General features: G+C 40.7%; 2 protein-coding genes and 1 non-coding gene across 6 annotated transcripts; 1 reads left to right on the top strand and 2 right to left on the bottom strand.

Annotated features, from left to right (window-relative positions):
- The first annotated feature begins 42 nt into the window (after positions 1-42).
- Positions 43-6075, top strand: hmces (5-hydroxymethylcytosine binding, ES cell specific). Of its 4 annotated transcripts, none has more exons than XM_058630845.1 (7): positions 43-244; positions 353-569; positions 2888-3031; positions 3128-3310; positions 3534-3688; positions 4946-5138; positions 5223-6075. In XM_058630845.1, the coding sequence occupies exons 2-7, from the start codon at positions 381-383 to the stop codon at positions 5388-5390; spliced, it is 1032 nt and encodes a 343-aa protein (XP_058486828.1). In that variant the 5' UTR covers positions 43-244; positions 353-380; the 3' UTR covers positions 5391-6075. The 4 variants fall into 4 exon arrangements, with proteins under 4 accessions (XP_058486828.1, XP_058486830.1, XP_058486827.1 ...); XM_058630847.1 differs by having other exon boundaries at positions 45-244; positions 373-569; positions 3128-3289; XM_058630844.1 differs by having other exon boundaries at positions 45-244; positions 373-569.
- Positions 6076-6329: 254 nt separating this feature from the next.
- On the bottom strand, positions 6330-12131 carry LOC131460391 (ras-related protein rab7). Its single transcript, XM_058630848.1, has 6 exons — positions 11785-12131; positions 9692-9754; positions 9456-9582; positions 8718-8936; positions 8379-8507; positions 6330-7880 (listed from the first exon to the last, which is right to left on the bottom strand). The coding sequence occupies exons 2-6, from the start codon at positions 9742-9744 to the stop codon at positions 7785-7787; spliced, it is 624 nt and encodes a 207-aa protein (XP_058486831.1). The 5' UTR covers positions 9745-9754; positions 11785-12131; the 3' UTR covers positions 6330-7784.
- Positions 12132-13186: 1055 nt separating this feature from the next.
- trnaf-gaa (transfer RNA phenylalanine (anticodon GAA)) lies at positions 13187-13259 on the bottom strand. The gene has a single exon. It is a non-coding gene; the product is annotated as a tRNA-Phe (tRNA).
- Positions 13260-21289: the final 8030 nt, after the last annotated feature.

Here is a 21289-nt window from a genome sequence, read left to right as displayed (position 1 = left end):
ACGTGTTCCACACTCCAATACAGAAGGTGGCAGTAATGCACCTATTACACTGGGTTGCCAACCGACATTACAACCAACAAAGAAGAAACTAGGGGCGGGCCTTCGCGGGAAAAGCGCGGGTGGGGCTGCTGTGCTGCTGTGAGCGCATCTACGTCATACTTCGTCCCGCATTAGACGAACTCTGTCCGGGCAAACCTCTGCACAACATCCACTCACAGGCTACACAGTCTACGCCAACACTGAGGTAAATAAACACTGTGACACGTTTAAAAAAGTGTTTCTGTAGCAAGTGTGTTCCCTAAAGAGGAGTAAAACAAGCTAGCGTGCTAATTCTGTGGACTTGTATACTTAGCTTCCCGTTGGTTTGTTCAGACGTAAACATGTGTGGAAGAACCGCGTGCACTCTGGCTCCCGACGAGCTGAGCCGAGCCTCGTCCTACAGAGACCGAGGAGGGCGGAGGAGACAGCCCCGCTGGAGGGATGGAGACGCGGACAAGTACAAGCCCTCTTACAACAGGAGTCCGCAGTCCATGAGTCCCGTCCTGCTGTCCCAGCAGCACTTCGATAAGGTCAGTAGTGAACAGAACCTGGTCTAACTGAAGGACAGTAAAGTGGACAAGTAGACATGTGAGCAGGGGCGGTTTAAAGACTTTTGGGGGCCCGAGGCAAAAATTAAACTACAGCTTTCCAGACAGATGTGCCTTTTGGGGGAATAGTTTGTATATTATAGCTCATTTTGTTTACATTATAGTGACGTTTTTGATAATATTGCTTTTGTGCATACTGGTCACTATGGTGGACAACTATTCAAGGGCTATTTGTTGGTGTTGAAGGTATAATTGTGCACTAGCCACCACACTGAGATCAGGTTTGGCCCTGGAGACCACTGGCCACAGCTTACCCAATTGAAAAATGCAAAAAGATGCCATGATGCTGCATGCAAGTTCAGAAGTGTTTTTATAATTCATGCATTAAAGGGATATTGCTTTGCTTAAATTGTTTTATTAGTGTATCTTCATTGCAATGTTTGTGTTAGATGCACTAGTGGGTACTTGCAGGACTCATAAGTATAAAGACAGGAGTGCACCTGGGTGGGGGGCATATGGCAGAAGAGACAGTGTTTTACTGGATTAAAAAAACAATTCAAACCTCAATAGCCCAGTGTGTACATTCAGCTTTCTTTTGCATGAGTATGATACCTGCCCAGGGTGCAATGGTTTTAACATTTGATTAAGTTAAGTTGACAAACGGCCACTACACTAGGGATGGGAAAATTATTTTCAGGTTCGGGTTAGGGTTCTTAGAATCAGTTCTCTAAACAGTTTTGTTAACTGAATGGTTCGGTTCGTTCTGCATGACTGCAGCACAGACTCGGTATGACTCAGTAAGTGAAGTGAAACACAGCTGAATGGATTGTGATTCATTTCAGTGTTTCCGGCTTTCGTCAGTGCTGTCGCTAAATACACCAAACAGTTTAAAATAGAAATGTCCGAGTTTAACCGTTAGTGCTCTGTGCCACAGGTGCACCCTTGGAAATAATACACAACTCCTTATATGGACATCCTTTAAAAAATAAAATATATATATATATTAGGGATGCACGATATATCGGCATTAATATTGGTATCGGCCGATGTTCGTAATTTTTTAACATATCGGCATCGGTGCAATGAGTAAAACTGCGCCGATTTTAACAACCGATGTTTATACCCGTCTAATTGCTGTTTGTGTATGTGTGTCGGGAAGGGGACAGCGTCAGTGATGCAAGCGCAGCACAAGGTGTGTGTGTGTGTGGAGGAGAGAGAATGTCAGCGGTGTGGGCGATTTTTCAGGGTGTCAATAGAAGATACGCGAAAAGCATTATGCAACACTTGCAAAGTCGAGGTAATGCGAGGAGGGTTCCGCGTCAAGTCATTCAATACCACAAATTTGATCATGTCATTTGAAAAACCGCCACCCAGAAGTACACAAACAACGGCAGGAAGCTAACGCTAGTAACATTAGGCAGCAGACAAAAAGAAAGCAGCGCAGCTGGGACTCGACCAAAGGAAGACAGTGGCCAGGGCAATAACGATCAAGGTAATGGAAATGATTGCTCTTGACGACCAGCCGAGGGTTCCGACGGTTGATAGCGCATATTGAACCCCGCAACAACCTGCCAAGTCGGCGCTACTTTTCCGATGTTTTGCAATTGAATAAATATCTGGTTGCCATGAATACTGGCAAGTTTGATAAAGTATTTTAACATGTTTTTTTTAATTATGGCTTAGTAGAGCTTGTCAGGTATTGTTTCTCATATCTGTTGTGTAGTTTTATTGTGAAGGGAAGTGGCGCGGTTGTTGTTGCCGGGAGGAAGGGTTGTTGACTTTATTTACGTACCCAGTATAGACGCCCTTATCTCGGTTACAGTAACTTTGGCAGGGTATTATTTTTATTTATGTTCATGTTTGTAATTTATGATCCAAACTTTCTCACAGGAGTTTAGTGAGTTGAGGGAGTTAAACTGTACTTTAATTTAGTTACACACTTGCTACAAGTGGTAAAGGTTTCTAAAAACCTTTACTTGTAGTTGGTTACTTGTGTCTTATGTGACCTTGTTATTTGGAGGTAAAACATGTTTTGAAAATAAAGAAAGACATTCAAAAATTCAGCTTGCATGATTTTCATTCTGTACAAACTTTTATCATCTCAGAAACTTTTTTTAAAAAACATATATCGATATCGGTAAATATCGGTTATCGGCCATAGCAGCAATATTAATATCGGATATCGGTATCGGTGGAAATAGTCATATCGGTGCATCCCTAATATATATTATTGTTTTTGTTTAAATCCACCCTGTGGAATAAGAAAATCAATTAAATGTTGAGTCCTTGTGTGTCCACAGGATGCTCCTGTGGACGAGCGCGTGTTGGCTGTGATGCGCTGGGGTCTCGTACCTGCTTGGTTCAAGCAGGATGATCCGAGCAAGATGCACTACAGCACCAGCAACTGCCGCAGTGAGAATATCCTGGAGAAGAAAACATACAAGGTGCGTACAGTTACAGATACTTCAGGGTGGAACGCTACTCGCCTCGCCTCGCCTCATCTTACTTACCCTTGATCACTCTTTATTTTCTACTCAAAGTACCCGATGAACAAAGGACAGCGCTGCGTCATCCTGGCTGATGGTTTTTATGAGTGGAAGAGGCAGGAGAAACAGAAGCAGCCGTTCTTCATCTACTTCCCTCAGGGTTCATCAGGATCCAGTGACCCTGCAACCTCAAAGAAGGCACGCTCTGCAGAAAAGGTCTCCCTGGACATGACAGAGGTTTGTCCCAGGTTTTCTTTAGTTGAGAAGAAAAGTAGAGTGAATGCAGCTGTAGTGGAAATTGGAGCGGCTGGTAATCTCCTGCATGAATCCACCAGGTGGTTCCGTAATCACTGGGATTTCCAGCAGTATAATAAAACCTGTTGTTGTGTAGTTGTGGACTTTTCCAGCACTTGAGTGACTCACTCTGCCCGTCTGCTCTCTGCTGTGTTGTGTCGGACAGGAAGGAGAAGCTCCATGTGAGTGGACTGGTTGGAGGCTGCTGACCATGGCTGGACTGTTTGACTGCTGGACACCACCAGAGGGTGGAGAACCCCTGTACACTTACACTGTAATCACTGTGGATGCTTCACCGAATCTGCAAGACATCCATGGCAGGTAATCACACCTGTGGTCCTTTCATCTGTGTCTGTGTGTGATGTCGTGCTCAGTGTGTGTGCGCAGTGCATCTGCGTTGCTTCTCGTTAACATTGACACAAGTTATCGATTAAAAAATAATAAAGTTATTGATTACTAAGTCAATGGTCAATGAATTAGATTTTTGGTTTGAGCGTTTTAATAAGTGACCAGATTTTTTCTCTGTTTCTTTGCTCCATTTAACAAGGAAAGAATTAAACTGATTAATTTTGGTTTGTGGTCAAAAAAAGACTTTTGAGAACATCATCACGTCAAGGTTTGAGAAAACACAGAAACAACATCTCTGACATTTTTTGGTTATAGGAAACAAACGTTGACATTGTTCTTTTTCCTGTAACTTTTAAATGCTGTTATGTGTTATACATGTTCCATGCATGAATAATGGATCTGGGAACTTCTGGGTTATTCTGGGCATTTTTATAGTAAGACTACTTGATGAGGTGCTGGCCCCTTTAAGAGTTAGACTTGTTAATGAGAGGCTCCAGTTCACTGTTTGAAGTGAACTGGCAAGCTTCTGTCTCCTGTTTAAAGACAGTCTGTGTAGTCTTGTATAAAGTACCTTAAAGGGATACTTGAGTAAAAGTACAAGTATCTTACCAGAAAATGACTTTGTGGTTCTCTGACCAGAGTCGTGCCATAAATAGTGCTGGCTCTATCTCAGCACAACTGCTGAGCCTCTCTAAGAAAATAATAGAAGAATTGATCATTAAAATGATTAAAAAGTCTTAGTTACAGGCCTAGATTTCACATCATAAATAGATGGAGGAATATAATCTGAAACCACAGTTTTAGTGTCTAAAGATCTAAAGTGTCAAAACAACACTTGCTGTAACAATTTCAAAGGACAGACTGACAGTTGCACAGATTTACAGCCAATAACTATGTTTGTGTAATTGCTTATTTTTGTAGCTTTAGAAAAGTCGCTTTAAATGTTATTTGGGCAAGGGCCTTGCTTTACGGTGACAGACATCTTGTGTTGCCATTTTTCTGCAGTGGACTGAAGAGACAAAACCGCCAGAGCGTGCACCTTACATTCTGAAACTGAAGCTTACTGCACATATGAATGAGAACAGCATTGTTTCTGGTGCACAAAGGTCAAAAATCCTTTAAAAGAAACAGCAGCTCTGTAGCTGATACACTCACCCTGTGTGATGCAGCAGATCAGCGACGACACTGTCCCCCACACACACACACACTCACTCTTCATTTGTGTTCCAGGATGCCGGCCATCCTGGAGGGAGAGGAGGAAGTGAGGAGATGGCTCGACTTTGGTAAAGTGAAGTCTCAGGATGCTCTGAAGCTGCTCCAGTCCAAAAACACTCTGACCTTTCACCCCGTCTCTTCACTCGTCAACAACTCGCGCAACAACTCTCCAGAGTGTCTTCAGCTGGTGGATCTCAACAGCAAGAAGGTAAAAATAAATATAATACTGTGTTTATTCATCAATCACACATTCAGAAGAAAACTTGCGAAATCTGACCTTTGACACCCGCAGGAGCCCAAACCCACAGGCAGCAGCAAGATGATGATGAGCTGGCTGAAGAACGGGTCACCTTCAAAGAGGAAGAAGTCCAACACGTGTGAGAGCGAAGAAGAAACAAAGAAACGGCCCAAATCTACAGGAGCTCTTCAGGGAGCCAATAAGAAACCAAGAATCCACTGAAGATCTGAACCTGGACGTAAAACTCAAGTTGTGAACATAGTTTACGTCTCCTCTCTTCTAATTTAACGTTTAACTTACAGGTTTGAGGGAAAACATCTTAACATTTTTCCTTAAATTAGAAAAGTAAATCAGATTTTTCAGACAGTCTATCACTTATTAATTGCAAGTGGTCAAATTTGTGTAAGCAGGTTTTTTGTTAACAGCGTAGGTGTGACTGTGTTTGAGGCACAGGTTTCAAACATGGATGAAATTCAATATGCAACGATTCATCATTTTGTTCTAAAAAATTAAAACAATTTCTGTCATTTTTCCTGGTTTCTTTGCTCCACACACCAAAGAAAACATTTAAAATGAATAAAGTTTGGTTTGTAGACAGAACTAGACACTTGAGAACATCATTTTGTGGTTTGGGAAACATTTGTTTTACATTTTCTGGATCAAACTAATCCATTAAATAATCAACAATCAATCAAAAGTGAATGAACTCCTTGTGAAGATGCCTCGTAGAAATAGCCGGGTTCACTGTAAGACTGAATTTAAAGACATGTTTGAAACCATATTACTGAGATTTTACTCTTGCACTGGAGTTCATTAGTTCATGTTTTGATGATCATTTATGTGTTAAAGCTTTATTTTGTATTCAAGTTGCAACACAAGAAATACTGAACTGAAGTTTGTGTTGGGGCAGTAGATATTTTGATCCAAATCGTTCAGCTGTGCTTCACTTTGCTGTGAAGCGTGATTGTTTGTGACGTGTGGGTCACATGGTGTGATCCAAGAATTCTGATTTGAGCAACAATCTGATTAATAAACAAACAAAACCAAAACAAAATCTGATACCATGTGTTTGTGTTGTCCAGATTGTCAAAACAAATTTGGATTAAAAAAAAAAAAAAAAAACATACATTTTCATGAATAAATAAATAAATAAACACAGTGTGCTTTATCCAAGATTTATTACCCTTATTACTTGAAACGCAAAGACACTAAAACGATGTAGATGCAATGCATTGATCATATTAACGATATAATAACGATGAATGCCGGTACCCCCCCCCCCCCCAACCCCGCACATTTTTTTTGTTGTATGTAATCTGTGATATATTTTCAAAGTTTAAACACGAACAGATCGGTCAGATGTCAAGCACTTTTACTGTTTGCCAACACGAGCATCTGGCAGTCAGATATGAGGATTTACAACACAACTTTTTCATTTATTTTTTTTTTAGCCCCCCCCCCCCCCCCACAAAAAAACCATAATGATCGAGAGGTTTGCAAATATACAAAGTCTTGCGGTCGCCGACAGTAAAGAGAAAATGTACTAGTGAACGGTACTGACTTATAAATGATATTTATACTGTACTTATACTGAAAAAGAAAGAAACAACAATCCCTCCTGTCCAGGACTATTTGGTTGATTTCATGTCTATTGTTTCAAGAATAACGAGAAAACAGAGAAACAGCACTCGTGATTTATAGAGTTAATCTGGATCCACATGATGTCCTCGCGCTGGGCTACAACTGCGTGTATTGTCGTAGATTAAGGTTTAAAAAAAGAACGAAAAAAAAAAGAAAAAAAAACATCTGTACAAACTCGTCTGATGGACTTGGATTTTTCCACTTCTACTCTAATGAACCAGCGCGTTAACGCGATCCACACATGCACCTTCATGCGCTCTGATGATCCTTCACGACTGCAGTGTCCTTGTATTTGTTTCCTTTGTTTTTAAGGTTGCATGAGGTAAATTAAATCCGTGGTGTCAAGTGTTTTTGAGAGCGAGACAAAATTTTAAGCCACAAAATGAGTAAAATGAGAAGGTGGGGAGGGCAGGGGAGTGGAGGGGGGCGTGGCCATGCAGCAGTGGCAGGCTGTGAAATGTACGAAAACAACCAGCACCGCTGAAGAAGCTTTGATTAAAAAGAAAAATAAACAAATAAACCAAAAAAAAAACTCCAACACGAACATATATAGAGATAATGCTTCAATCTACTACTTTAAGTATCCAAATAAAAGCAATTAGAACCAAAAGAACTGGGTGTGACAGCAGCATTGTACAAGGAACTGGACTGAGATTGGCCCAAAACCACCACCTGGAGACAAACTGGGAAGTAATAAGCGTCGTACATGTAAATGTCATGTTTCCTATAACGTGTTCTTTGGGCTAGGAGACTTGTATTTTATAAAAATGTGTAACTTGTATACATAAGGATGGGAGTGCAGCATGTTCGTGTGTCGTAGTCGTAGTATACTCTATGAGTGGGTTGCTGCTTGTACGTTGGGCATCAGGGTTTAACACAGTGGGCGATGGGAAAAGGGAGATATAGACAAGGCAAGACAGGGTCGTGGGGGCAAAGGTCAACCCCCTGCCACCACACTGGCGATCCCCGGAGTCCTCAGCAGCTGCAGGTCTCTGCCGACGGCTTGGCTCGTTCGTTCCTGTCCAGCTTCAGTGGTTCAGGAAACTCGTTGTACAACTCCACCTCGGTCTCCTGCAATGAGACGGTATCGTTTTGAGTGAGAACCCGGCAGAGCACCTCCCATCTTTAAAGAGATGGTTCAGGCTTTTAAAGGGTGGTTTTACGTTCTTACTGTTAGTACTGTCACAGAATCAGAGCTGTGTGCAAACACACAAGAAGACACACGTTTTAACCACTTAACTAAAAGCCCACCTCATAAAACATACACATGCTTACATCTTAGCTCCAATGTCCCGGCGAGCTTAAATTGCTGATTTTCTTAATAGACTTTGGTGCAGGAGAGTGGAATCAGTTCACAGTAGGGGCTGAATTATGATTTTTCAATTGCAATTTGATTTGTGACACATTTCTTCCTTGAGTTGACAGATTTTATGAGGTGAGCCTTTTGCTAAGTGGCTAAAATCAGTTTTTTCCCTTGTGAAGCTGCTGGCAGCCATGTTCTAGGCAAAGACGGTGCTGACTCAGTGTCAGTCCCTCAGAGACGAGATCAAACTGCCGGCCTTCTGTTACCTGTTTAAGAGCGTTGCGTGCAATAGTCTGGAAGGCCTGCTCCACGTTAATTGCCTCCTTGGCACTGGTTTCAAAATATGGGATGTTGTTCTTGCTCTGACACCAAGCCTGTGCTCGCTTGGTTGTTACCTGAAACACAGAAGAGCGAATCTTACATTTGGAAACTTTAACTTTAACTTTTATAACTGAGAAGGACAGATGATAAAGTACTTTAAATATGTCTTTTGTCTCGAGCCTAAAGACATATTTAAAGCCTCACTTATGGCCAATTGTAAACATGCATTTCCCTGCAAATCATGAGAAATAAACACAAAGCTGATGATCCCATGATGGACCCACCTGTCTGTTCTCCAAGTCGATCTTGTTGCCGAGTACCACAAAGGGGAAGTTCTCAGGGTCTCGAGGGCTAGCCTGGATCAAGAACTCGTCCCTCCAGCTGTCGAGGGTCTTGAAGGTGTTGGGTGCAGTCACGTCGAACACCAGGACGCAGCAATCTGCTCCGCGGTAGAACGCGACACCTAAAGACTGGAACCTCTCCTGACCTGCTGTGTCCCAGATCTGTGACACAAAAACAAGGAGAGACAAACGGGTTCAAACTCAGCTGTTCAGACTCATTTTTCACCAATTTTGTTATTTTGTAAAGAGTAACTGTGGTTCCAAGCGTATACATCTCTGGCTGGACACTGTTATCATTACTAGTTGATAAAAAATACCTCTACATGGTAATCTGCATACACAAACAGCATAGCAACATGTCCAAAGATAAAACATGGAAAACTACTATGTAAATGACTGACTTAATGTAAAACAAATAAGAAAGAGGTGCGGCTAACCATAAAAGTAGCAGTTTTTACGACTGACGTGAGGATATGTGAAGATGCTCCAACTTTATACATACATATACACATACATACATATATATATATCTTCAAACTTTTGTCAAAGGTTTTTTTAAACATTAAAAGACGAACAAGTTCATTATCATTATGAGAAATAAGTATCACATCAGTTTATCACCACAGCTTCATTTCTGATTATTTTAGATGTGATCATTTCAATGAGAAAAAAAGTCATTACCTGCATTGTGACAAGTCTGTCGTCGACCATGACTTCTTTTGTGAGGAAATCAGCGCCTATTGTTGCTTTGTACTGGTTACTGAACTTCTTGTTCACATACTGGTTCATCAGTGAGGTCTTCCCAACTCTAGAGGAAAAAGCATCACAAGACAACGATGAAGAACGTGGCAGAGAAAACATCTCTAATGCGTTGTCTTTACAGTGACACCGTCTGTCGTTGTTTGTTTTTCACTCACCCAGAGTCTCCCAGGATGATGACTTTGAGAAGAACTTTCTTCCTTGACGTCATTGTGCCACAGCTGAAAAAAAACAACATCCAGATTATTCCTTACAGACGCAGACCAGTGCTGGCGCTGCTCACAGAAGATGAATACGGCCTCTCCCCCTTAATGACCCCTATGATATCGGCCAACAGTTTTTGCTGAAAGATGAAATACACCCATTCAAAGAAATGAAATGTTTACTTATAGGTTATGAGTAGAGGTGGAGGATTTCCAGCCGATATATACCATTTTTAAATCATCGGCATGGGCTGATTAGTATTTATAAATCAATTTAGGCTTTTTTTTTGCTCTCAGAAACTTGATTAATATTGCCAGATCATCCAAAAATGCATTTCTTTAGGTATCTGGTGACCTGTTTCATGTATTTAATATGTCGTGTATGGGATTGTTTTCATTGAAAATACTGTATATATTTGCTCTGTGGTACAAACTATCGGCCATGGAAAACCCCCACATCAGTCAACCTCTAACCATGGGCATTAACAATATGCTGCAAGGCATTGTGCCATGACAAATTAACACAATTCATGGAACAAACAATGCTTTACAATCTGATTTCTCTTTGGAAATAATTTAAACAAAGCAGTAGTGGAGCTGCCAAGCTGAGCTGACGTTTGTGTCAACGCTCTGATAATTATGATTCTTACAAACCAAATCAATAGAAACAAACTCACAATTCTTGTGAATGAAGAAACGTGAACATTACAATATATTAGAAAATGTAACATGAGTGGAATTAGTGGAAAATTAATTGGACCATTGTGTGAGATAATTGTTGTGTATCATAAATCCATGAGGATATTTTTGGTGAACCGTCATCTACTAAGACAAAAATGCCTTTTTTCTGTCATTGAGGAAACTGTGTCTTTTAGTTAGTAAACGTGGATCATCAGAATAGGGCTGCAAAATTAAACTGATTTATAACTGATGACTAAATTATTTACCAGCTATTTTGATCGAATAATTGATTGGAGTGTTTTTTTGGGGGGAAATATAAAAAATAAGTTATCTGGTTGTTTTTTGAGCTTCTTAACTGTGAATATTTTCCTGTTTTCTTTGTTCATCTACTAAGACAAAAAACAGAAAATGTAGATATCTTCAGTCAGTGGATCAAACAAGACTTACAAGACGTCGTAAATGAGATTTCTCACATTTCCCTGTGTTTTGGTCATCAGTTAATCAAGAAAAAAAAATCAATAATTAGAATTGTCATTATTGCAGCCCTACATCAAAGCCACAGAATACTTTGAGGGTAAATACCAGGGCTGATCAAACACTCATCTTTGTGGCCTGTTAAAGACATCACTCAGCATTGGACTGTGAGGCTGAGTGTGCTTTGTAATCATAAACAACCTCATACAGCTGTAATGGTCAAAGTCCATAAACTTTAACCTTTAAATTAAAGGCTTAAAACTATCTTTCCATCCAGCTTGGACCGAAATTATGAAAAAGAAAATACACTGAACACGAGGCACCTCTGATGTAAGTCAAAAGACATGATATCAGTGCTATTGAGAGGCTAGAGTGGCATAATCTGCACCCCATGACACCGTGTCAGGGAACGATCACATGGTTTAAAAACACACGACTAACGGAACCATGACTTGGCAAGCGAGATTAGCATAGCAACAACTCTAGTTAGGATTTAACACACACATATATCGCTGTAACATACACCGTTTGTATCGATCTGACGATTCACCTGTTTACCGTCAATAAAGCAGCATATTGTACTGACTCGACATTTTAACTGCATCAAGGAAAAACACTTCCAACAACGATTAGCAAGTGGTGAAACATTGCTGGAAAACACTAAAAGATAATATCTTAGGATTGTTTTTTTTTACTGTTATCTGATAGAACACATTTTCTAAAGCAGCGTTTTTTGTTTTTTTTTAAAGAGAAAGAAAAGAAAAATGACAAAACAACAGTTACACTTCATATTTTAAGCTAGTCTTTAGTTAGCTTAGACAGGGTGTCAAACATAAGTAGAATAATTACTGACAAATAAAAACCGTTAAATGTAAGTCACCAAAAAAACTCACCTGACGGATGGTCCTGCGGTAAAAACACACAAAAACAAATCTCAAAGGTGGACTTTGTTTTCCTCCCTCTGTCTGTCTGTGGGAACGTTCGCTAACGCGCAGGCTAGCTAACAGCGAAGCTAACAGCGGCGATAAATGTCTGACGTTCACAAAAACAACAACACGTCGACAGCTAAATTCTCTTTGACAGCTACACTCGCGGCTAACCGTGAAATCAACAGCGCTGCTGCTGCTGCCGACGAAGATCTCCTCCTTTTTGTGAGAGAAAAGATTCTGTCTGTCCGTCTCTCCGTCTGTCTGTCTGTCTGTCCGTGTGTGTGTGTGTCGCTCCTTGACGCTTTTGCTTTTCCTGTCACGCTAACAAGCGCTAGTAGCTACAGCTAGCCTAGCTCCGTCCACTTCCTCCAAAACAAGGTCTGCTGTGACGTCCCGCGCAGGACACGCCCATGACAGGTCGTTTTAACATTTCTCTGAATTTAAAAGCATAATTCTTTTTTACTTGTCGTAGTTACATTCAGTGTTGTAATGTTCTTAAGTACAATATTCACGTATCCCTACTTTACTTTGTTATTTATATTTCTAGCTACTTTGACTTTCACTCCACTACATTTCCCCTTAACTATCTTTGTGAATCAATAGGAGAAAAGTTGGTAAATGGTCTGTATTTCTATAGAGCTTTTCTAGTCCTGATGAGCTGCTTTACACTATAGCATTCACCCATTCACACATCTTTCATACCAATTCACACGCTTTAACATGGGTTTAAGTACTGCGGTGAAATCATCATGCTATTGTACTAAAATTATAAAAAATGTGTGAAGTATTTAAATGGAATAAAAAGAGGTGTGTCCTGACTAGGCAGTCTAGTACTATGTTTCTGCACTGACAAGGCCATGTGTCCCAAAGACACCACATTATTGCAGAAACATAGTACTAGACTGCCTAGTCAGGACACACCTCTTTTTATTCCATTTAAATACTTCCCATATTTTTTATAATTTTTTTAATGTAAATATTAGCATTTTAGCTCAATAGCTTCCAGGCCATGTGTCCCAAAAACTCCCCACTTTTTGTAATACTTTTACTTTAACTCTACTCTTCTCTCTTTATGTTTACATTACATTTTATGTTTATAATATTTGTTTGTATTGCTGCTATGTTGAAACAATTTCCCCTTGGGGATGAATAAAGTATTTCTATTCTATTCTATTCAATTGCTTTAGATACTGGAGTACAGTACATAATATAGTAATATTATAAAAAAAAATTGTCTTCAACGTCTGCCAAATCCATTTGCTGTTGAGATAATTGTAAATAACGTTTTATGTTTAGGAACTTTATAGAAGACTGGCTGACAGACATTTAAATCTGACCTCAAAAGTACTCTGCCTTGAGCTTACACTGCCGAAACCCGGGATCGAACCAGGGACCTTTAGATCTTCAGTCTAACGCTCTCCCAACTGAGCTATTTCGGCTCGGTGTGCAGCCAACGTCACCTACCGATTGTAAAACTCACTACATGCAAAATAGATATCCCGGTTCTGGTTCGAATCCCGGTCTGATCGGTCGCCAATAACTAGAGGATTTTTGCATTATTTGGAGCAAAGCTCCATAGTCGCAAGTTCGAATCCCACCTCACCCAATCGTAACGTCCTGAATTTAGTTCACAATATGTTGCTACAATGTGTGTTTATACTTAAAGGGGATTACATTTAGCATTCAAAGTGAAAAACAATTATGAGGAAACAATATTACTGAGGTAATAGATCTTCATTTAATGCTATTAAATGTTGATAGTCGATCTTGAGATCATCGTCGACTTCAGAAGATCCCGACCCAGCCACACACCACTCCTCATCTATGACACAACGGTGGAGGTCGTCAGCAGTACCAAGTTCCTGGGGGTTCACATCACAGACAACCTCGGGCTGGACACTTCACACCACCTCCCTGGTGAAGGAAGCCCAGCAGCGATGAGAAGGGCGTCTCCCCCCCCATCCTCTCCACCATCGAGAGCGTGCTGACCAGCTGCATCTGTGTCTGGTCTGGGAGCTGCAAGGCCTCAGACTGGAAGACTCTGCAGAGAGTGGTGAGGACAGCGGAGAAGATCATTGGGACTCCACTCCCCCCCCCCCCCCACCATCCAGGACATTGCACACAGGCGCTGCCTAGCCAGAGCTCACCAGATCCTCAGCGACCCCACCCACCCCCACCATGGACTGTTCTCCGTGCTGGCGTCTGGCAGGAGGTTCCGCAGCATCCGCTGACTCAGAAACAGTCACTTTCCTCTGGCCATCACGCTGCTAAATGCCACACCAGTACTATGTAGAAAAAAATAAAATGTTGATTTCAGACTTTGCCCACTAGAGGGCGCCACGACATTAAAAATGAGAGAAGGAAAGCTGAGTGAGGAACTTTAACAATCAGGTGCACAATAGACAGAAAGACACTTTATATTTGGTTTTTACAATTTAGTTTTAAAAATGGAAAACTTTTTTTTAAACGTCATTTTAAATGTTAGTGCACAGTATTCTGTGTTTCTCTGGAGTTTGCATGTGTCTCCATATGAAGACAACAGTTAACATATCCATGTTGTTTTATTTATGTATTCGTGTGTTTATTTCTTGTTAGAATCTGATTAATCAACACAAAACCTAATTAAAGTTCATTTAACAACAAACATCAATATGGGGAAAAAAAATATTTCTGACTTTGGACACTAGAGGGCACCACGACATCATAAATGGATATGTTCCATCACTGTGTCCACACTGACCCTGGCAGATCTGCAGCTGTGGGCGGTCCAGAGTTTTTCCTATCGTTTGTATTGGAGGGCGTGGCTGTGCGCATGCACCACTTATAACGAGAGTCTGTGGTAAAGATGTTTGCCCCAGGGGAACAGGAAATACATCATATGTATGTGAAGCTCATGTATTTAAATGTTCATGTTTTTGTGAACTTATTTTAATGCGATTACCATCTTCTTCTTCTTCTTCATGTGAGACAGGTGGGGTGTTGCAGGAAGTCGGTGTTGTTCCTGTTCCTTATTCTCATCATACACCGACTTCACGCTCAGATGAGTTGACAAAACTTGCCTTTGTTTGTCAAACACTGTGACACATAAAACTGCTGAGAAATGTCAACCAACACTCCACAGTGACAGGGTTCTGGCATGGACACAGTTTGTCTTGAGTCACATCCAGAGTTCCTAAGAAAAAGACACCCTCAAGACAAGCCTTATCAAGTATAAGTATAAGTCTGTTTCTACAAAGAAAAACTGGAGTGTAATACATATACGTATATATATATATATATATACGTATAAACATATATATATATATATATATATATATATAAACATATATATTTAAAGACTGGACACCAACATCAACAGTTTGATATTTCTCCTGTTTTATTCAAAACAGTGTGAATTATGTTATTACTGATTTTCAGCAGTGATGAAAAGCTTCCTGAAACAATACACCAGTATGAAGTTGCAACAGCACTGATGAAACAGTACATTATATTTATGAGATATTTACTAGCATGGTTTCCATGGTAACCTACACACAGATCAGAAAATAGTGAGGGCTACATCTGTCTCCATTCATTTCTCCAAGTGAGACGAGGGCAAACCTGCTAGCACTCTTAGTACTTTTCTTTTCCCCACAAAACTTAACAAAATAAAGTAAAAACAAAATAAAATAAAATGAAAATCACATTACAATTTTAGCTGCAAAAAAATGTTCACATTGATTTAAATCAGAACAGCAGATTTTGGCTCCAGTGAAGTCTGACGGTTTAAAATAAAGCTACAAGCAGAGAGATTATGTCAATATATATAAAGCTTTATACACACACACACACACACACATACAGACACAGCAGTGAGGGACCATACAAGGCTTTTTGGTCACTTTGGTCAAAGTTGAATACGAGACATTTTCGATAAAGTTTAGTGGATTTGAATAAATATGGATTGTATGGGTTTGGTCAATTCTTTCTTAGAAGCCAGCGAGTTAGGGCAGTCACAAGTAGCCACCAGTCTCTTTTATTTAACTCAGAATTTGAACTACAAGTGCGAGTTAGTTAGTTCGGCTTGTTTGGTCCACGCCTCTTTTACCTCTAAACACTCTTAAAACTGGAATTGTTCACATTGTTTCTTAAAGTCACTTTTAATCAGGTGCTTTGTTCCATTATTATATCTTATGTGCGTCACAGCTATTCTTCACTTTAGGACGTATTGCGTCATCCTGTTTTGTCGTCTAAACATTGCTTAATAGTAAAAAGCGGTTGAAACCAGTAAACTGTACACAGTCGTGTAGCATGTGGTGCAATAAAGTCGTTGATACAAAAGCATGAAACAAACACTTGAGTAATGTTCATATTTCCCAGTTCATCTCTCTCTCACACACACACACACACACACACACACACACACACACACACACACACACACACACACACACACACACACACAGTATATCCCAGTCAGACTATGCTAACATGTGATATCAGTGTTGGAAAAGTTTCCTTAAAAAAGTAATTAGCTGGAGTTACAAATTATAAAAGTAACTATTGGGTTACTTTGAAGTATATTTTAAGTGCTCAAAGAATTTGGACCCCAGCTCCACACCCTCTTTAAGAGAATTTAAAATTCATGTGCATGTACAATTATTTATGATAAATCTGAATATTATAATGAAATGGACACTTAATACAATAAACTACTAACAGCAACAGTGCACACACAAACGTGTGGGGCTGAAAAATCAAGCCTCAGTTGTTTTGATTGTGTGGCACCGTCTTCGTCTCCTTTGGTGTTCATGGTCACTTATCTCATGGAAGAGAGTGACGTTGATAGATGTTTCATTAGGTCAGAACTGCTTGACACCGACGTGGAGAAGCACGTTTGTCCAGGGCATAATGTGCATTGAACATATAAATTCTTTCATTTAATTTACAGAAAAGTATCTTCCAGTTCAAGAAGGCTGCTTTAGGATTAACCAGGCTCACCATTCCTGTTGTTGGTCGTTTACTCACTTGTGTCAATGTGTGTGTGACTACGCTGATGAAAACAGCATCAATGAGCTAATAATTAGAGTAATTCAAGTAAAGTAATTTTTTTGGCATTAACCGTAACGGCATTATCATGATTGACACAGTAATGAATTAGATTACTCCCATCACTGGTCAGTCATGACTGACTGACTGACCATCACTGGTGATAATGCCATATCTTCATGTTCCATAACATGCAGAGGTAAATTCACATCACTTATTATCCACCGTTGCATTCACCTAGAAAACAAAAACAAATAGAGAGTTAAGAGAATCAGCCAATCAAACACAGAGAGAAAAAACTCCATGTGAAATAAAAATACCATCGTTCTGATTCATGAGATCTGTTTATTGATAATCTGACAACATAAAAAGTTTTTTATTAAGCAGTGTCACTACTCTGTGACTCTTAGTAGTGGCGCCATTTACAGTGACAGAAAAGAAAACAACTCAAAGACTGTTTTTTTATCACAGTCCACAATTATCTCACTGTAAACTTCAGTTAAGAGAGAAGTACTGATGTTTTTAATCAGTTACTGCAGAGTTGCTGTTTTAGTGGGTTTTTTTTTGATTTTCATCACTGGAAAATACTGACCGAAATCTTTATGTCAACTGTGAAAACTTTTAGTGTAAACAACATGTTTGTGTCTTTCTCTTATCGTTATGATTTTACAGATATAAACATGACTCAAACTCACCCTTTTTTTAGTTTGGCGAATTAGAACCAGAAGAACAACCAGAAGAACAACAAGTAAAAGCCCCTCCAAAAATCCACAACAATCCATCCAGAGCGATTGCCTGAAACAGAAAGTTCACGTCACTGATTATCATCATGTAGAACAGACTGAAGATATTTTGACTTTGTCTATTTTTACTTTCAGTCATTTCATTAAAGCTGGTGTACACAGGACACACGAGTGGATACTGGACGTCTGCTGTGTCAAGAGGGTGAATTTAAAGCAGGAGCTGATGAACGTGTTAAAGTGTCCCTCTCTCTCTCAGGGTGCATTCACACCAGGATAGTCAGGTGCACTTTTGTAAAGACCCTGGTATTTGTGGACCCAACGCAGACCAGATTTTGAACCGCACACATTGGGTGCGCGTGGACAGCGCATGCGCAAACTGAACCTTTGCCCCACCAGCAGGTGGAGTATTAAGCCTCATTCACCAAGCAGAAAAAACATTTGGACAATAGAAGTCGCCAGGGATAGTCATCCGGGCCTTGACCTGGTGACCCTCGAACCGGCTGACACCCCGACTCCTGTGCCCGGCGGACCTATCAGCCGTGAGCCGCTAGAACCAGATGTGTAGCATCACTCTCTTCTTCTTCTTTGGTAGGAATGCATCCTATGCCCTGCGTCCAGACTTGTACCATCACCTGATGGTGACGTGGGATACTACACGTGACCCTGATATGATCCACGATATAAGACAAGCAATGCAATGCTCACTGTGGCGCGGAATTATACCACAGGCCTTAGTGGGCCAAACCGCCTGGACAACGTCGCATGTCCGAAACGAACACTAACCAGGAGGAAAAAAGTATGAGGAAGAAGATAACCTGGCTCATCTACCCCCTTCAGTCGATTTGTTCACCACAAAAACAGACAATGGAGCAACTCCAAATGTATGCAGTCTTGGGGTTTCTGTTTTTACTTTGGTGTTCAAACCTAATTTTGAACAACAAAGTGAAAAAAAGAAGCTGCCCAGTATGAGCAGCAGGCAACGCAGCCAGCTATCCTCACTTCCTGTCGGTTCACTTCCTGTCGTTGGTTCCCTAGACAGTCCGTTTCCCACTGTAAGCAAACCTCAGCAGGGTTCACTTGCAAGCAAACTGAGACCAACTGAGTTGGGAGGAGCTTTCACATGTGCTGAAAAAGGATGTGGACGAACCGAGGAAACTAGCTCAGGTCTGTTTAAAGCGGAACCAAACTAGTTTCAGCTCTGGTGTGAAAGTGACCTCAGTTTTTTTTGTGAGCAGATTCACTCTCACTTCCGTTTTCAGTCACATTTTTTTCATGTTGACACAGAAGCCGATGTTTAACCAGATTGTGTAAGAACACTGTGGCTTGAAGCCAGATTCTTCCTGGAGGCTGTTTCTCTTCACATGCTCCCTCTCCATATTTTACGACCACACTTTGTCACCGTGTACCCATAAAAGACACAATTTATTAATTTACACACCTTGTCCTGTTTTCTGTCCATGTTACTGCTTCTGTGCCTCTTGTGTAAGAATCGCTGAGCTTGCCCACACGTAAGAGGAATTAAAAATAATGAATGAAATAAAATAAAAACTCCCGACATCTGTTTTTAACACTTGCATCAGTGTAACTTAGTACTACCTGAAAACCAAACCTTGTGTCGTCATGTTCAGAAAGACAATCAAGAAACGTTCAGGCGTGAAAATGTGATTAACCAACATTCTGCTGCTTTGAGTGAGTATAAACTTATTGACCTTATCATGTTTATTTCCCTGTAAACAGTAGAACCAGTTTGTGTGGTTTAACTCACGAGTGTGTTTAGCCAAATTTCCTCAGAAGAGATGAGTTGTTAAACTCACACCCTCACTCTTAATGTGTGTGAGTGTGTAGTTTAATCTGTGTGAAACATTAACATTTAAACTAGTATGAAATCACACATGACGTCGTCACCTCGTGTTATGACTGGTTCTTCATCGAAGAACCAACATCAATCACTGCACCGGTGGACACATGTAATTTTACTTGTGATCTTGGTCAAAGTCAGTCTTTGTCTATTCTGAGACAGAGATCTTGGAATTTTCATTTCCCAGACATCACGTCGTCATTTACTCTCTCTCTCATCTTAACTTTACTTGCTCATTGTTCTGCGCAGAATCTCACGTCAACGGCGGAGAGAGACAGTGGACAGCGTCCACAACACAGTCCTAGTAAATTATGAGTCCACGTTTGTCCTGCGTAGGCCTAGTCTACGTACATCAAGCAATGCAGGGCATGAAACAGTAGGTTGCGTCCTAGTAAACAAGGGAGACATTTACCTTAAATATCAACTTCATATCACAGCACAAAATTCAAGAACTTTCAATGACCCATGTGTCATGATTGTCTCTCTCAGTCATCTCTTTTCACCCCAGCTCACCGGCCCCTCCTTCTCATCACCTTCCAGCGACTCTCTCCTCATCAGCTCAACTCCACTCACCTGTTCACAGCAGCTGCACCTGATCACTAATCAGCCCACTATATATACTCCTCTCCACCATACAGTCACTGCCAGATTGTTCTATGTCGTTTGCACTAGACTCTCCAGCGTTTCTTGGACTGATTCCCCGGTTTTGACCCTGCCTGTCCCCGACCTGCCTGTGTTTCTGTTCCGGTGATCGACTCTGCCTTCTGCCTCTGACAACGGATTCTGCCTGCTCCCTCCCAGCTTCTCCTTGCAAGGTTTTCTCTGAACTTTCACTGAACTTTGTGGTAAAATAAAGGTCATTACCAACTGTCTGCCTGCCTCTGTGTACTGCATTTGGGTCCTCTCCTGACCCGTTACACCATGTCTATTTATGGCAATTTACAAACACTTTCAAGGCTCTTTTTTTTCTTTTTTTTTTTCACAAGGATTTTTAGGACCTGTGGGAACCCTGAAGTGACACTGATGGTGGGATACATTTACCTAAATATCAACTTGACTTCTTGCTTGCACACAATTCAAGAACTTTCAATGACCCGTTGTCTATTTAGGATTTCAAGGATCCGTGGGAACCTTGACATACTCAAGCAGAGCCAGCCCAAGGCATAAGTGAATTTAGTGTGTGCGTATGTGAGAGAGATAAATGAAGAGAAAAAAGTCAACTTTTATGCTGCGTGTGTGATGCTGTGAAAGTGGGGATGGGAGGACATGGCAGGCTGCGGGGAAACATGTTCACTACAAAGTAAATCCAGTCACTGCATCTTCTACTTCTTCTCCCTCACCTACGATAAAAAAACATAATAAACAAAAAAAGATTAATAAATAAAAGATAAACCACATTTAGTGCTTCACCTTGAATCTGAAAGTTTAAAATAAATGTGTGATCTCAGTACCCTCTGAGGTTAACAGGTATCTGGTTTGGTGTAAATAACGACTATATTAATACAGGGGTCTACAAAAGGGCCACAAGTCTAGAGGGGAGCCCCAAAACATTGTTGGCATGTGAGCAAGGATGGATTACCGAATAAGTCGACCGGCTATCCCAGCTCTGAGTTTAGCAGTGATGTTTCCTCTCTGTCCCTCTGAGTCTCACGTGGGTGAAGTCAAACACAACAGTGAAAGTGAACGACATAAATGTGTGACAACTGTTACACAATCACACTGAAGGAGAAGAAAAAACTATGTGACTATGTGTAAATGATCTGAACATAAAAGCAGAGACACAAAGAAACTCACCATGATCAGGAACAGGAACGTATGTTTCCTCAGAAACCCGGTGATT

The sequence above is a fragment of the Solea solea genome, chromosome 6 (assembly GCF_958295425.1).
Source record: "Solea solea chromosome 6, fSolSol10.1, whole genome shotgun sequence".
NCBI lineage: Eukaryota > Metazoa > Chordata > Actinopteri > Pleuronectiformes > Soleidae > Solea > Solea solea.
Note: the sequence above shows the minus strand (reverse complement) of the source record. Positions and strands in the feature narration are given on the sequence as shown.

Excerpts from the sequence above, each read along its gene's own strand:
- hmces (XM_058630845.1), top strand. The coding sequence starts at position 381 with ATGTGTGGAAGAACCGCGTGCACTCTGGCTCCCGACGAGCTGAGCCGA. Across the intron at positions 570-2,887 it reads CCCAGCAGCACTTCGATAAG|GATGCTCCTGTGGACGAGCG; the intron begins GTCAGTAGTGAA and ends GTGTGTCCACAG. Across the intron at positions 3,032-3,127 it reads TGGAGAAGAAAACATACAAG|TACCCGATGAACAAAGGACA; the intron begins GTGCGTACAGTT and ends TTCTACTCAAAG.
- LOC131460391 (XM_058630848.1), bottom strand. The coding sequence starts at position 9,744 with ATGACGTCAAGGAAGAAAGTTCTTCTCAAAGTCATCATCCTGGGAGAC. Across the intron at positions 9,583-9,691 it reads ATCATCCTGGGAGACTCTGG|AGTTGGGAAGACCTCACTGA; the intron begins GTGAGTGAAAAA and ends TTTTTCCTCTAG. Across the intron at positions 8,508-8,717 it reads TCGACTTGGAGAACAGACAG|GTAACAACCAAGCGAGCACA; the intron begins GTGGGTCCATCA and ends TCTGTGTTTCAG.